This window comes from Serinus canaria, chromosome Z, assembly GCF_022539315.1.
Source record: "Serinus canaria isolate serCan28SL12 chromosome Z, serCan2020, whole genome shotgun sequence".
Classification (NCBI taxonomy): domain Eukaryota; kingdom Metazoa; phylum Chordata; class Aves; order Passeriformes; family Fringillidae; genus Serinus; species Serinus canaria.
This window is the reverse complement of record NC_066343.1, coordinates 37,857,595-37,873,564: the sequence shown is the minus strand read 5'-3', so window position 1 is coordinate 37,873,564 and position 15,970 is coordinate 37,857,595. Positions and strand designations below refer to the sequence as shown.

Genomic DNA, 15,970 nt, shown 5'->3' with positions numbered 1-15,970 from the left:
ATTTTTTTGAGGAGCAGTTGGAAGTGAAGTGTGAAGGTAAGAAACTGAGCTGCATAAAATACAGAGTTGGCTTTGTTGCTTTTTTTTTAGTAGTGAAACAGGTGCTTATATTTGTTGAAGTCACTTAATTTATCCTTAGCCATAAATCACTTAACTAAATCAATTACATATGGAGAAGTCATTGTGTGACATACAACATGAAAAGCTGTAGTTTCCCAAGGTGTTTCTCTTGGAAAGCTGGCTGTAAGGTTTTTGACAGTGTTGTAGCCATTTGTTACTAGGAGGTGTTGTGTAATTGATTTTTATAAAAGTTTGTTGTTTCGTGGGTTTTCGGACAAGAGGCTTCAGACAAATCTGTAAAAAAATCTTGATGGGAACTTTAGATTTTGAAATTGTAATTCTTTCTCTCCCCCCATCCCACAATTTTCTATGTTTGCTTCTCTTTACCATAGCAGGCAATTTGGTGCCTGTCACAATTCTTGGGATTACAGAACTTTCTAAATGAACAGATATTGTTGAGCTTACATATGACAAACAAAATATGGAGAATTCAAAAATATGTTCATGTGCTGTGATTTCTTCATTATGATACAGCATGTGGAAGATGAAAAGAAGTGAGCTAAAGGTGTTGTTAGTCATCCTGGGGGCATCACAGGTCCCCTGATGAATAACTCTTCAGCTCTACAGTACTTACTTGACTTGACTCCTGGTTGTTTTTGTCACATCTAGTTGTTAATGATCTCATTACAAAACTGAGTTAACTTACTGCCAATACTTGAATCTCAGATATCAGGCTGAAGTTCGTATGTAAAATAACCATTCTTTGTTTCCTTCTTGCTTTGCTTACCAAGTCAGGATATTTTAACGAGATAGGATATATTACCATGATACAAGTGCAGCATGGTATCACCCATGGGTAAGTTGTTTTATGATTTTTTGTAAAAAACACAAAGGTTTTTGACTTAGCGCTGTCAAAGTGTGTGTGCTCTGCGTGTGTTAGAGAGAGGATGAGACATAATTTGAAGAAATTAGTTGTATTATTACCAGATCATTCATTTGCAAAACAATAAGAAGTTGGGTGGGTGTACTGATCTGCTGGGGGGCAGGAAGGCTCTGCAGAGGGACCTGGACAAGTTGGGCTGAGGTCAGTGGAATGAGATTTAATAAGGTCAAGTGCTGGGTCCTGCCCTTGGGTCACAACAGCCCCACCTTTCACTATAGCCTTGGGGCAGAGTGGCTGGGAAGTGCTCATTGGAAAAGGACTTGGAGTTGCTGGCTAATAGTGGCTGAACATGACCCAGCTGTGCCCAGGTAGCCAAGAAGGTCAATGGCATCCTGGCCTGTACCAGCAATAGTGTGGCCAGCAGGACCAGCACAGTGATTGTCCCCCTGTGCTGGGCACTGGTGAGGCCACACCTGGAATGGTTAGTTTTTGGCCCACCACTGTACGAAGGACATTGAGGGGCTGGAGTGTGTCCAGAGATGGGCAACAGAGCTGGTGAATGGTCTGGAGCACAAGCCCTGTGAGGAGTGGCTGAGGATGCTGGGGTTGTTTAGTCTGGAGGAAAGGAGGATCAGGGGAGACCTTTTTGTTCTCTATAACTGCAGAGAGGAAGGAGCATGCAGCCAGGTAGGGGACGGTCTCTTCTCACAGCTAACAAATGATAGGACAACAGGAAATGGCCTCAACTTGCCCCAGGGGAGATATATATTAGAAAAAAATCTTCACAGAAAGAGTTGCCAAGCACAGAACAGGCTACCCAGGGAAGTGGCCTGTTGGAAGTGGAGTCACCTTCAAGGCTGTTGATTTGGTGTTAATATGGGATTGAAGATATTGAGAAGGATCAAGAATTGTTGCAAACCCTGCTGTTTGTATGGTAGTTTTGAGCCTAGACTCATGTTATCTTTTTCCTTTCACTTTTTAAATTCTTCAGTTTTATGGCAAGTACTGGTTTTCCTGTTGAACAGCAGTAGAGTTTCTCCTGAGAGGGTTTCACCCTTGTTTCTACAAATCCTTACTAATCTGGTTTGGGGCCACAAAATATGCAACACAGAAGAGATTACCAGTTCACAGAGCAGCTGCTGCTTGGGTGTTCAGATCATTATTTAGGCACTTGATTGAAATTTACAGTTTCGATTTTGAATTGCAAAACTGAGTTGACTGTTACCATCCTCCTTCCAAAACATGAGGGTTATTTTTCTTTCCGTGTTGCCTACCCTACTCTGTTGCTGCATGACTTATGGTCATCTGCTCTAGAGTGACTTTCAGCTGTAACTTCTGTCACTTTTTGGTTTCTCCCTATGATGGTAGGAAAGCAAAACTTAAAAAATTATTTTCCATTATTTCTGGAATAGTCCTCAGAGTATTCTACCAGATCCTTGTCTCTACAACTGCATCTGAATATATATTTGAGTTTCTGGTATACTGTAAACCTAGGAGGTTAAAAAGATTGTAGTTCTCTCAGTTCTGCACTGAGGCCAATGGAGATTATAGAGGTAAGAAAGTGGATGTTGAGTGGTCCTGTGTCTATATTCCAATGGCACAAGTACCCACATACATAAATTAAGCTAACATTCAAAGTCTGATATAGATGCTGCAGACATCATATTGATACTGTTCTTTGTATCACTGGAAGATTGTAGTTTTGTCATGGACCAAATGTAGTTTTGACACTGACCAAATGCCAGGCATCCATGAAAGTTGGTCACTCCTCCTCCCCTGGCACAGTTGGGCAGAGGAGAGAGAGAAATTAACAAAGGGTTCATGAGTTGAGGTAAGGACTGGGAGAAAACACTTCAAGGGCAAAACAGGCTCAGCTTAAGGGTATGAAGTGAATTTATTACTAACAGAGTCAGAGGAGGATAATGAGAAGTAAATTAAGATCTTACAACACCATTTTCTCCCAGCCCCTCCCTCCTTCCCACCAACGGAGCAGGGAGACAGGGCATCAACTGCTCTGGGAGAGGAGTCCTTCCCCTGTGAGACCGTGGGGTCCCTCCCACGGGAGACAGTTCTCTGTGAGCTTCCCACGTGTGGGTCCGTTCTCACGAGCAGCAGCCAAACCACACCTGCAGCAATGGGAGTCCCTCCCATGGGCACTCAGTCCTCCCAAAACTGCTGTGACATGGGTCTCTCTTTCCATGGGGTGCAGCCCTCCAAGGACAGGCTGCTCCAGCCTGGAAGCAGGGCCCTCCCTCTCCTCTGAGTCTCCCACTGGATAACAGCCTCCTCCAGGCATCCACCCACTCTGGCCTGGGCACTTCCAACACAGGCTGTGGGTGGATCTCTGCATCCCCCATGGATCCCATGGGCTGTGGGTGGATCTCTGTATCCCCTGTGGATCCCATGGGCTGTGGGTGGATCTCTGTATCCCCTGTGGATCCCATGGGCTGTGGGTGGATCTCTGCATCCCCCATGGATCCTCATGGGCTGTGGGTGGATCTCTGCATCCCCATGGACCCCATGGGCTGTGGGTGGATCTCTGTATCCCCTGTGGATCCCATGGGCTGTGGGTGGATCTCTGCATCCCCCATGGATCCCATGGGCTGTGGGTGGATCTCTGCATCCCCCATGGATCCTCATGGGCTGTGGGTGGATCTCTGCATCCCCATGGATCCCATGGGCTGCAGGGGCACAGCTGCTTCCCCACGGTCTCACCATGGCCTGCAGAGGAATCTCAGCTCTGGTGCCTGGAGCACCTCCTGTCCCTCCTTCTCCACTGACCTTGAGGTCTCCATCTTGTTTCCCTCACATGTTCTCACCTCCTCCTCTTCTCTGACTAGGAGCAAAAACTCTGCGACTTTGTTTTGGTTTTCTTCTTAAATATGTCATCACAGAGGCATTACCACCATCTCCAGTTGACCTGGTTTTGGCCAGAAGCATGTTCATCTTCAGAGCCATCAGGGATTGGCTCTGCTGGAAGCTTCCAGCAGCTTTTCACAGCAGCCACCTCTGTGGCCCTTCCACTAACAAAACCCAGGCTGAGCAAAACCAACATAAGGTTAAAGGTAACTGATGAGAATTTGCATGAACTGTTTGTGAAGAACTGTCATTTGATTCTCTAATTTTGCCAAATTCCAGTAATCTTTAAATGTATACCTTAATTTTATTATGTTCCTATGAGAGTATTTGGGACTTCCCCTGCTCCGTTCTACATATTTAAGAAGGGATTTTTAGAACTACAATAACTGTCTCAGCCATTTATTATCTGATTACATTTTTTCTAAATAGAAAATTCAATATATATATATATATATATATATATATGTAAATGGTTTTTGTCATAGTGATTGTTGGGCTACTTTTAACTTCAGAGGCATTATTTCTCAGGTGACAATAGTCTTGGCTCTGTTATTTCCACAAATATGTAAGAAAATGTATGTGCAGATCTCTGTGTTTGAAGAGGGAAAGATTTCTACTTCAAAATGAATGGAACAAGTTTGTTAGACATTAATTTCAGGTTCCCATCTTAAATGCATATTTAGGTTCTTGTGTGTACATTTGGCTAGGGTTTGTACTCTGTGTCTCATCTGATTATGTGTGAGCAGCCAAAGATACCACACTCTTGCAGACTGTATGCAAAGCAGCGTTTGCATCTAAGTCATGAGTCTAGAGAAAGTTTTGAAAAATTCCAGTTGCAGATTTGGCTTCTCAGATGGGCAGATTACTGTTCAGAGCTTCCGGATGCCTAAATCAATTGGAAAGTTTTTATTTGTTAAAGAGACTATCTATTATGGACGGATTTCAATGATTGGAACATCAGGACTCTCTGGTCTTTCACAACAACAATTTCTTTTGTTTGGGACACAGTTTTTTCCTGTATATGCATTCATGCCATAGTTACAGTGTCAAGATTTCCCTTAACTGCAATTTAACTGGGAGGGGGAACTTGTTCCTTCTTCCAGTCAAATGTCTAAGTTATGAGCGTGGGATTCTGGTCAAAATAATTCTCTTTTGCTTTAGAAGGGTAACCAAGTGTATACTTGTCAAAAACAAGTCATTAACTCCTTTTCCTCTTGGACCCACTGGGAACTTGTCCAGCTTCCTGGGAACGACTGGAAGGGTTGTTGGTTTTTTTGTTAACTGGGAGAGGTTTCCCGTCTTTTTTTACTGTATCCAGCTTGCCTGTTCTGGCCTGCTTTAGAAACTTGGACCCTCCTTGCTAAAGGCATTTATAAGCTGCACAATCCTTGTCAGGTCTTGATGTAGTTTCTAAGGTGAATCAACTTTGCCCATTTCTCATATACATATGGATTTCTTTCCTATTCAACTAGAATCAAAGAAATGGGTATCAAGCTTTATAATTTGTTTCTAGTAAATCAAACAGGTAGAAGGGCCACTTTTCTTTTCTTGTTAAAAAAAAAAAGTAAAAAAAAAAAGGCTTTAGGTCTTGAAATTAAGTTGCCATCAAATCAAATAAAAATCAAATTATCTTATTTTTCACTTAGACACTTTCTTAAATTATGGAGTGCTTTAGGAGCAGCGCTGCTAAGTAATGATGTACAATTAATAACATTCATTACGTTTTATCGACACAAAGAGGACATTGACCTATTCCAGTGGGCAAGTCCAGAGAAGGGTCGCTAAGATGATTAGAGGGATGGAGCACCTCTCCTGTGAGGAAAGGCTGAGAGAATTGAGTTTGTTCTCAGAAAAGAGAAGGCTTTGGGGTGACTTAACTGCACATGAAGGAAGCCTACAAGAATGAAGGAGAAAGACTTTTTGCAGGAGCAGGTAGTGACAGGATAAGGAAGAATGGCTTCAAGCTCAAAGACAGAAAGTTTAGATGTTAGGAAGTAATTTCTTCTGGGGGAGTGATGAGACTCTGGAACAGGTTTCCCAGAGAAGCTGTGGACTCCCCAGTCCTGAAGGTGCTCAAGACCAGTCTGGATGGGGCAACCTGGTCTAGTGAAAAATGTTCCTGCCCACAGCAGCAGGGTTGGAACTACATGATCTTTAAGGTCCTTTCTGACACAAGCCATTCCATGATTCTATGAACATTACATAAGTGGAGCAGAGTCTCTGGAATTCAAATTACTGAAAATAGAGAATCTGTGTTTTAAACAAATACATAGAAGTAAACTTCTTCCAAACTAATAGGTGCTAAACATCTTCCAGAGACATGTTCAGTCTTTGATAAAATTACTCTTAAGAAAAATGGGAACTTTTCAATGGTTTGAATTGGAGATAGGACTGTTTTTTCAGAGCAAACAAAATAAAAGAAATAATATAAATCATTCTCAGGAAAGGAAGTTGCTGGCTCTACTCAGAATCTAAAATTAAATTCTGCTCCTGCACATAATCTTATTTTAGCCTTGTAGGAAGCTATGCTCATATTCTTTGGCCAAAATTTAATTCACACACATTTTTCTTACTAAAGTGATTTGTAATCTGTAAAAGAGAATATTGTCTGAATGTGACATTTCTGGTTTTTAAGTGATTGGAGAAAGCAAGAATTGCAATCTTTACTTTATTGTATATTTTTCTGCAGAGACCTAAAATGCAAACTGTTCTGTGAGCCTATTTATGAGGCATGAAGTTACTTTTGTTTTGCTTAACCAAGTGGCTGAAATGTTACCACCAGTATGTCTGGAATGTTATTTACTTGGTCTATTTCTGCAGTTTTTCTTTGTACCACTGTACACATGCTACAACTAGGGGTCATTTACTTAAAACTGACCAAAGTAATACCCTCAAAACTGTGGTTATTATTCTCATCAGGGGCTGTAAAATAAAAGATTTATCATGTTCTTCACCTTCTGTGCTCACACTTTTCCCCCATCTCTCTCTCCTTTCATTCTCTTAATCGGAATCACTTTTGGCAAAGATTTGGAGAGCTGCTGTTTTTACTTGCATTTTTTGTGTTACTTGATTCCTTGATTTAGTACTTAACTTCTTACATTGTGTCTTACAATGCTGCCTGATTGAAATGTATTAACTTTCTTGGCTGGGTAACTATTTCTTTTTATAAGGAGATAGTTTTATAAGGAGATAGCTTTACGGAGATAGTTGAGTATGTTTTTCTATCTACATGTGTATCATATTTTATGATTCCAGTGCCAGACATCCAACTGGTTGCAAGAAAACTGTGGGTGTTTTAACATTTCCAACGGAAGGGTAGGATGGGTGGGGAGGCTTTTTGGAGTGCTGACAAATAATATTTGACTCTTGGAAATGTCTTAAGGACATAGACTCCCCTCCCATGCTTGGAAGACTAGACTTAAAGACCTCAGGTCTTGAAGGTATCCTTGTGTTTCATTTCCTTTGTAATTGAGAGAAAAGTGAGAAAAGAGTTGAAATACAGATCATGGATACCATAGGTTAATGTAGGAACATTCTGTGGATGGTGGTCTTGGTTTGTGTCCTTGCTGCTCCTGTCTGTGACATGATGCCCCATTAACCCCTTGGATATTATTTGGAGGGCTTAATTCTGCTATTTTATTTCCTAGATGTACTTCGTTTCAGAAGTTGTATCAGTTTTGAGATGTTAAGGTCTGCAACGTCTGTTAGCATAGCAGAAATTGCCTTACAATAGAACATGACTTGGGAACTGCAGTAACTTGCAGTTCAGGGTATTTTCAATAGCAGAGTGACAATTCATAACAGTTTTCCCCTGTAATTTCTTCTTGCTTGCGTACAAAGCAGAAAAGATACAGACTGAATTGTTCCCCTGCTGTTGTGAAAAGCAGATATCTACTGCTTCTCACTTCTGTAGTTGTAGTAAAATATGCTCTCCTATCTCTGCATTTGCAAAAATGATCAACTCTTATCACAAGATGGTATCTTCTTAGCTTGTTTGAAGTTTTGACAAACACATGTCCTTTACATGTATGAGACTTTTTACTTTCAGATACTGATTTTTTTTCTTTATTTAATGTTTCTTCTTTATTTATTTCTGTCTTTGATAATTTAACTGATAAATACTTGTTTTCAATATTAACACTGCTCATATTTTACCATCCTGGCATATATATAAATGTTTCTATTGAAATAAACCTGTCTTGTAACATGTAAAATATAAAACTTTGGTTGAAGTTACTTCTTACAATTAATATCTGTTTGATGGTCAAATACCTTACAGCTGTATGGTGAAATTTTAGTTTGATTTTCTGCCAACCAGCAATAAAGTACAAATTAATTCCTACAAATTCCTGAGATATAAACTATTAGTCATGACCTAGCATGCATACATTAATAAGAAGCTAACAGGCTAATAAAGCTGACCTGAAGGGAGCCTGCAAGAAAGATGGAGATAGACTATTTACAGAGCATGTAGTGACAGGACAAGGCGGAATGGCTTCAAATTGAAAGAGAGTAGGTTTAGGTTAGATATTAGGAGACAGTTCTTCCTTCTGAGGATGGTGAGGAACTGGCACAGGTTTCCCAGGGAAGGTGTGGATGCCCCATTCCCTAGAAGGGTTCAAGGCCAATTCCATTAGTCTCTGAGCAACTGAGACTAATGAAAGCAGGAGAGTTGAAACCCACGGATCTTCAGGTCCCATCTAATTCAGGCCATTCTTTGGTTCTGTTATTATGATGTCCATGCAATACATGTTGTAACAACTCAGTAACGTATTCTGTCACTCACTTCTCTTGTGCAGCCCACACATCATCTTTCTGTCACAAAGTGTACTGCCAGGAGGAAGCCATCTCTGTGGAACTCGTCTGTGCCACGAAATTGCTCATGCTTGGTTTGGACTGGCCATTGGTGCTCGTGATTGGACAGAAGAGTGGATAAGTGAAGGGTTTGCCACTTTTTTAGAAGATATATTTTGGGCTAGGGCACAACAGGTAAGGTGATGATACATTGCTTCAAAATTAATGTGGAAATCAAAATTATATGTGAATTAGATATAAATTAAACCTCAAAACACAAACTGTGCTATGAAGTAACACATTTTAAAATGGTATTGGAATTCACATGCTTACTTAATTAAAAAAAAAGTGATCCACAATGAATACAAGTCTTTATAGAGGTAGTGGTCAGTGCAAATGAGAATACACACATCTGTTTGTCAATTATTACATTCCCACAAATTTTATACTCATTTATTAAAATTCAATTAATAAATGAGTATAAATTATCAAACAATTGCTGTGAATTCTTTCCACTTCTGTTGTATACCTGAAACTGGAAGAATAAGCAGTCTTACTGCATATTGTAATAGTCCAGGTACCTAATTAAAATTGTTTGGTTTTGTCCAATGGATGACCGAGATGTGTACCTCAAAGCAAAATAGAAGATGATTTTAAATGGGGCACACTGACACTTACTTTTTTGTCTCTTCTACTGCCCATCAAGTTACTGTCCTGTTAGAGACTTAGAAATCACTGCCTCCCTTAAGGTGAAAAGTTCATAAGTTGCATGTCAGATAGTAAAGTGTTTCTGATGCAACTCTTACTTTTGTAGTACCTCTGCTACTTAAAGCATTTAATGTGTCAATCTTTTCTACCTGTACCTTCGTCAGGTTCTACCCCTTTAGTCTGCAGATTTCCACCTGAGCAAAAGTATGGTAGAACTGGGAACTGACATAATACACTTCTCTGAACCTCCCTTTTATTAAGTATATTGCATATTTATTGCGCCAAACTAAACAGAGTCCCTTGTTATGTACCATATTTCTGGAAAAAGAAAGAGAGAAAGGCTGTCTAAACACTTGGCTTTTTCCTTTTGGTTCTAAATACTAAAAGGGACTAAACTTGTGCCCTCACATTGAGCATAGCTGCCCTGCTGTGAGCTGTTCACATTAATTCTTTGTTTTTGTTAGTCACTTGAAAGCATTTGATTGTAGTAGACATCTTCCTTGGAACTGAGTGTAAAGGAGAAAACAAAAGAACAGTGTGATTAGTTTCCTTGTTGTAAGGCATACATTTTGAGCAATATTGAGTAGTTATGGTGCAATGCAATCATAGAAATTAAGGATTATGAGTGTATTCCATAGTGCCTGAGAATAATTTCAGTTGTGATTGAATGTAATGCAGGGTAGTATTAGTTGCTTTTTCTTTCCCCAATTTCCCATCTATTCTTATAATAGAGAAACATAAATTATAATTATGTTCAAAACAATTATTTATCAGCTGGCAACCTGGCATTTATTTCATAAGGAGGAATCTCTGTTAATATTACGTAAATGGGGGGAAACACAGCAGGGAGCTTTCAGGAGAAGTAGTGGCAGCAGTAGTAGGAAAGAGGAGTGAAGCTAGGACACAATGTATCTCTTTGCTTTCAATTTGGGAAGGGTAAGGATGCATCCAAAAACTCTATGCCAGGTAACTCTGCTGTAAATTTGGTTTGTTTCTTCCCATTCACTAAAGAGAAAACAACATGCCCATCTCTCTCCTCGGTCAGAACTATTTAACTGACTATTGATTTGATGTGCACAGTGAGGCTTTTGTTTTCCTTAGTGCTGCTATTATCTCTCATAGCAGCAACTGTTATTTTTTTATCATGGATATTGATACCCTTCCCTGCCTCTTCTGCACAATAAAGAGAAACAAACCAAGTTTCTTGCCCTACAAATTATTATTGTCTGTTGGGAAACAGCAATCAGTGATCTGTGTTTTTTGTTTACTAAGCAGCTGTCACATGATGAAATAAAAGGGCAACAGGAATTGAAAGCTTTACTTCGCTGGCGCAGACTCAGAGATGAGGTGCAAAACTCTGAAGAAGAGCTGCAAGTTTTAAGGTAATAACATGATAGCACCATCATTGCTGTTGTATTTTCACTCTCTCCTGTTTTCCACATTTTCTCTCTTCAAAAGATATGCACCTGAATCATCTGATTAAATCCACTGCATTTCTTTATTTCCTTCTAATAAAAAAAGAAAATGCAAATTAAACTGGCTGGGTTATACATCTTGACTATAATACAATTGCTTCTCCCTTTGTTATAGAAAGCTTTTAAAAAACCATAGGATTATTTTGATAGGAAATGTCTCTGAGCAGTTTACAAGAGCTTCTATTCAGGGAAAAAAGAAAATACTATTTCCTGAAAAAGTTCACTGTTGAAAGCCAAAACAGAGTCATTTTCTGTAGCTGAAGACAAGTACATACATTAGTATGGTATTTAACTGCCAAGCTGAATGAAGGTTTAAAAAAAAAGGAAAAAGTAAAACATATAAAGTTTTTAAACCTACATTCTAATTAGAAATTGCTAATATTTATATTTAAAATAGATTTTTGATCTTTAGGTATCAGATGCTAAACTCAAGGCTCCTTTATAGACAGCTAAAGACAGTCTTCCTTTGCCAGTAATAAATAATCTGTTCTGATTGGTGTGTTAGGAATTTTCAATTACACTTTGATCTTGAGTGTCTGTCTAATTCAAGATCCACTGAGACTCTACGCCTTGACGCCTCACGATCTTTGACCAAGAATAATGAGTGTACTAATCCTAGTTCAAATTAGCCATGATTTCTGACCAAATCATGGAACTACAGGGACAGATTTCAAACAATTATGTAGTCTATTCTCCTGCTCTGAAATAAAGGCAGTACACAGAGACCATCCTAAGTGGGTTCTTACTAACCTGTTCTTAGAAGGCTTCAATAAAAAAGTTTTCATAAGAGAGATGAGTTGTCTCAATCAGTTCGTGTTAAGAGTTAAAAATTGCTTCCTAATACACAACTGAAATCCTATTTATTTCAAACAATGTATATTTCATTTCTTTCTTTTACCAAGTGGAAGTGAAGAATAAATTGATACCCATGTTCTAGATTATCAACTTTTAAATGTTTTTGGAAGACTTTTGCCATTTCATTTGTTTAAGGTCTTCCCTTCTTCTTGCTCAGTAGAACCTAAAAGGCTCTATTATATTTGGACACTCTAGAGAGTGCTCACCAACACAGAGGTTCCTCTCCAAGGCCTCATGTAATCCAAAAGCATATCACCATCTATGTAACTGTAGTCTTCCACTGATCTGTTTTTGTTTACTGATGAGTTGTGTATCTATGTGTAAGCAGAGTCAATGAAGTTACACAGTTGTGTAAATGTTGAGGTGTGTAATTTGATCATAGTTGTAAATGCAAAAGCTTAATCTCTAGTTGTTTTACAGCTGCTGCCAACACAACTACCAGTTTACATGCTGAGGTTTTTGTTTGGTTTAAATATGTTTTCTTAAATATTGTTTCTTGGGATATGATGTTTTATCTGGATAAGTGTTTTCCATTTTCAAAATTACAGAAGCACATTTGTTGTCTTTTGTATTCATATAGCTGTTACTTTTAATCAAATGTTATGTGGTGTAAATTTTCAAAATAATTTTTCTAGGGGTCATAACCCTTTGTAGTTTGAAACTCAAGAAGGATTGATTTGTTTTGAAAATGAAACTTACGCTTTCTATTGACTTGCACATTTATTCGACATAATAATAAGCATTTTTCTTACCTTTTGGATAGTAGTATTCCTAATGCTAATACAAAAGAGTGAAAAATTATTTCTCATTTGAAAAATGTGTCTCCAATAAACACTTCAGGCCAGGCACAGCATTTCAATTTGTGATTCTGGCCATTTCTTCTTCTCTGATATCTCTAGTTCCTTGTGATTGCATTTAAGGACTAATTCATACTGATTTTAGTCAGATATGAATATTTTCTGCTATGTTTGTAGTGTAGACATGAATAAATTCTCTTTTTGCATATTTACTGTTTTTTTTTTCCTTTTCTTCATCCTTCTGAAAATATGTCTCATGCTTTCCAAAACTGGCATTTAAGAGAGAAAATTTCAGCCCTGGCCCTTGGTCTGGGTTGTGAGTCTGTATTGAGGCTTGAGCTGGTTCTAACTTGTGTTTTTATACAGAATATTAAATGTAAATTATAACTATTTGTTTCTTCTTGCCAATCATTTCAGGGAGAAAAAAGTCAACCAACTCATTCTTCCCAAGCATAAGCTCGTTCTTCCATTACGTTTTTTGTTCCCTGCTGATCATATGATCATTTGTGCTTTCTCCTGACAGCTGGAAAAATCTGCCCCAAACTTACCAGCTGATCCTATAAATTTTTGATCCATCAAATGAATACTTTTTTAGACTGGGTGAAAGCCACTCAGCAAACTGATGATCAGCCTGATGTTTCTTCTTATTATGGGTATTTGGTATTGTGTTATAGTAAGTAGCGTGTCATAAGCTACTTGTACAAAAAGAGGTCAGGTAAGAAAGAAACTGGCTGAGTGTCTTTTCGACAGGCAGCAGCACTGAAAGGCAGCACGAGCAGATCTTAACATTGAAGAAGGAGTTTGTGGCACACCCAGGCTCATACAGGATGAGACTTCCAACAGACCTGTGCCTGTTTTCTCACAGAATTTGAAAGAAACCGGCAGGGATAAAAGCACCTATGAAAAAGGGGTCTTGGCACTCATTTTGCTGGTCATGAACACCAGCACTCTCATCTCTCCTGTTAGGAAAGCAAAGAAGAACATTCTGTTCTGCAGAATAAAGTTGGTGTTGACATTTGTTTCATCTCCTGGCCCTTATGGCTGAACTGCATCTTGTGGTAATTCATTAAGTCAAGCCAATATTGATATCGAACTCTAAATTAGTCTCTGAGTTCTCTCCATTTGTGTCAGGTCCATTCTGTCCTGAAGCAATGCTTTTGACTGCTCTGTAGGTGTTTGAAAAGTTTTATTCTATCTGATAGGAAATGTGCTTTCAGATGGTCTCTCACAGTCTCTGTGTAAATTTTCATGACCACCTGGCACATCAGAGCATTTAATTACAAAGGACATTCCAGTGCATTGTACTTCTACTAGTGCAATGTACTCATCTGTCCAGCAAATAGAAAGCAGCATCTTCTTCCTCCTTCAGAATTTTTCCAGTATCTAAAATGTGCCAGATAGCATCTTGAATATTTTGAGGCGCGCGCCTGCCTTTAGCATTATGGTAGACTTTATCTACCAGGTTAGCTGCAGCTTTTGTAGGTCAGTGTAACAAATTTTCAATCTTTGTATTTTAATGTCTGGTAAATACAATAAAGATTGCTTTAAAATAGTGTTCTGAAGTCCTGATAGTAGAGAACAGGGTTACATTCTAAATAGTAACACTCCTTTACAGACATTTTCAAGAATATATATACAACCTTTGCAGAGGAATGTGTATATGTTTTCTGTATGGAATTCTTCACTACCATCATCCAGATGCAATACTTCTTTCTGGTCAGTCCTAGGATCTACACAGGCACAAAGTCAGAGGAGGAAGTATGGTTGCCTAATTTAGAGTAATTGTGATTATGAGAAAGATTTCAATTTAGTGTGGATTTTGTAGCCTGTGCTCAAACTCCATTTTTCAAAGTCAATAGACAGGGCTATTTATTAAGAGAAATGAAGCAATTTTTGCATTTTATGTATGCAGAGAATGATGAAAAGTTATGTATGGAATGTCTCTTCCTTCCAGGAGACTGATCCAGAAAGGAAATAGCTGGATTTCTGCTTTCCTACTGTGGGTCTGCAATGCTTACACACTCTGAAAGAACTGAGGTTGCCGTAGAATAAGAAAACAGTTACTGGTATTGTTCTTTCAATGTTGAGGGAAGATCTTACTGGAAAGATATTTATGAATGATAACATGGAAGAGAACTGTGTCAGAAACACAGTGTAAAATGAAATCTGTTTTTTTCTCTCTATTTTATTTCAAACAGTTACATTTTATGAAAATTTTGTGTACAGTAGATTTCATGAGCACAGGCCCTAACAATAATGTCTAAAAAATACCCTGATTTAGCACTCTGGACAAAACTTTAATAGGAAACTGTGACACAGATATAAGAAAGGAAGAACGCTTCCCTCAAATGAAACACGATATGGAAAAAAATTTGATCACAAAGCTCTTGAAATCACTCCTGTATGAGTAGTGTGGTTTTTAAGGATCTTGCCTTGCTGTGGCCATATTTTCCCTATTCTGCAGAAATGAAGGAAAGACATTTGGTTTTGAAGACTGGCCATTTCAAAACCCACATTTAGAATTGGAGAGGTTGTTTTAGTCACAGCGTTAGGCTCCTAAGACAGGCAACTGTTCTCAGAGTGCTGTTAGCTGGGATGTTTTCTGAATGGAAGAAAAAAATCTATACGATCTTCAGTACTATGCCTGTGAAGGCACTTCTTACAGAAGAAAAAATGCTTGCATAGTTTCTTTTTGGTTTCAGTCTGTGCTTTTTCGTGCCTAAAATTCCTCCACACTTAACTATTGTAGATTTGTGGCATACTAGATGCTGTATTACATTTTAAATCAGGCAGTAAATAGTATTTTTTTTCCTAGGTATTATTGTCTGTAAACCTCAAGCCTGTGTGCAAAATACTTCCTCTTTTAATAGTTGAACTATATTTCTTCCAATCCAAATGGAAAAATGAAAATCAGAACACATTCTGCAACAGTCTATTGCATGCAGATGAAAGAGGTTATTCTTGAAAGGATATTCATGTAAGCTGTTAAGCCAAAGTTCAGGTAAAAAAAAGAGTAAACTCTAGTTGAACATAGTGACTTCACTGTCTTCCCCTCCACTTCCCCTTCCCCTTCCCTAAAAATGTTGTTTTTGTTTATGTTTTTCTCTTTGTTCATAAGGTGTCTGCACAGGAAAATGACAAGCAACCTGGTGTCATGCTGGCTGTAAAAAGACTATACCAACCTACTGATGAATTTTATTTAGAAGAAAATTGACCTGTTAGACTGCCTAAGTCAATTTATATACATATGTTGAAGAAAAAGACTAAACTAGTCACAGGTGTTTAAAGTTATTATGCCACACAATGCTTTCAGCTATCAGAACCTGTAACGTATTACTTATTTCTTTACTTACTTATCCAAAACTTAATTAGTGTGTTTCCATTTAGGCCCAAAAAGGAGAGCACGGGAGAACTGAGTGAGTCTGGAGCCTCTGTTGTCAAATATGGTCTTAAAGCAGAAAAAATCTTCATGCAGGTTCACTATTTGAAGGTGAGTGTTGTCAGCTGATTTTTACTGAGATTGCTTTATGAATATCATA

The 15,970-nt window shown here is 38.5% G+C and overlaps 1 protein-coding gene across 9 annotated transcripts in view; it reads left to right on the top strand.

The window, feature by feature from the left end:
• The window catches only part of AOPEP (aminopeptidase O (putative)), a 579,142-nt gene that overhangs the window by 61,268 nt on the left and 501,904 nt on the right, over positions 1–15,970 (top strand). For 7 of the 9 annotated variants that reach the window (XR_007780448.1, XM_050986949.1, XM_030237056.2 and 4 more), the window contains 3 exons: positions 8,602–8,791; positions 10,577–10,686; positions 15,819–15,921. Coding sequence is in view for 8 of the 9 variants with exons in the window: in XM_050986949.1 (XP_050842906.1) it covers positions 8,602–8,791; positions 10,577–10,686; positions 15,819–15,921 (403 nt within the window). In the remaining variant the exon portion in view is untranslated. The remainder of the gene's footprint in view (positions 1–8,601; positions 8,792–10,576; positions 10,687–15,818; positions 15,922–15,970) is intronic. The other 2 variants (XM_018922983.3, XM_018922981.3) reach the window with 1 other exon arrangement.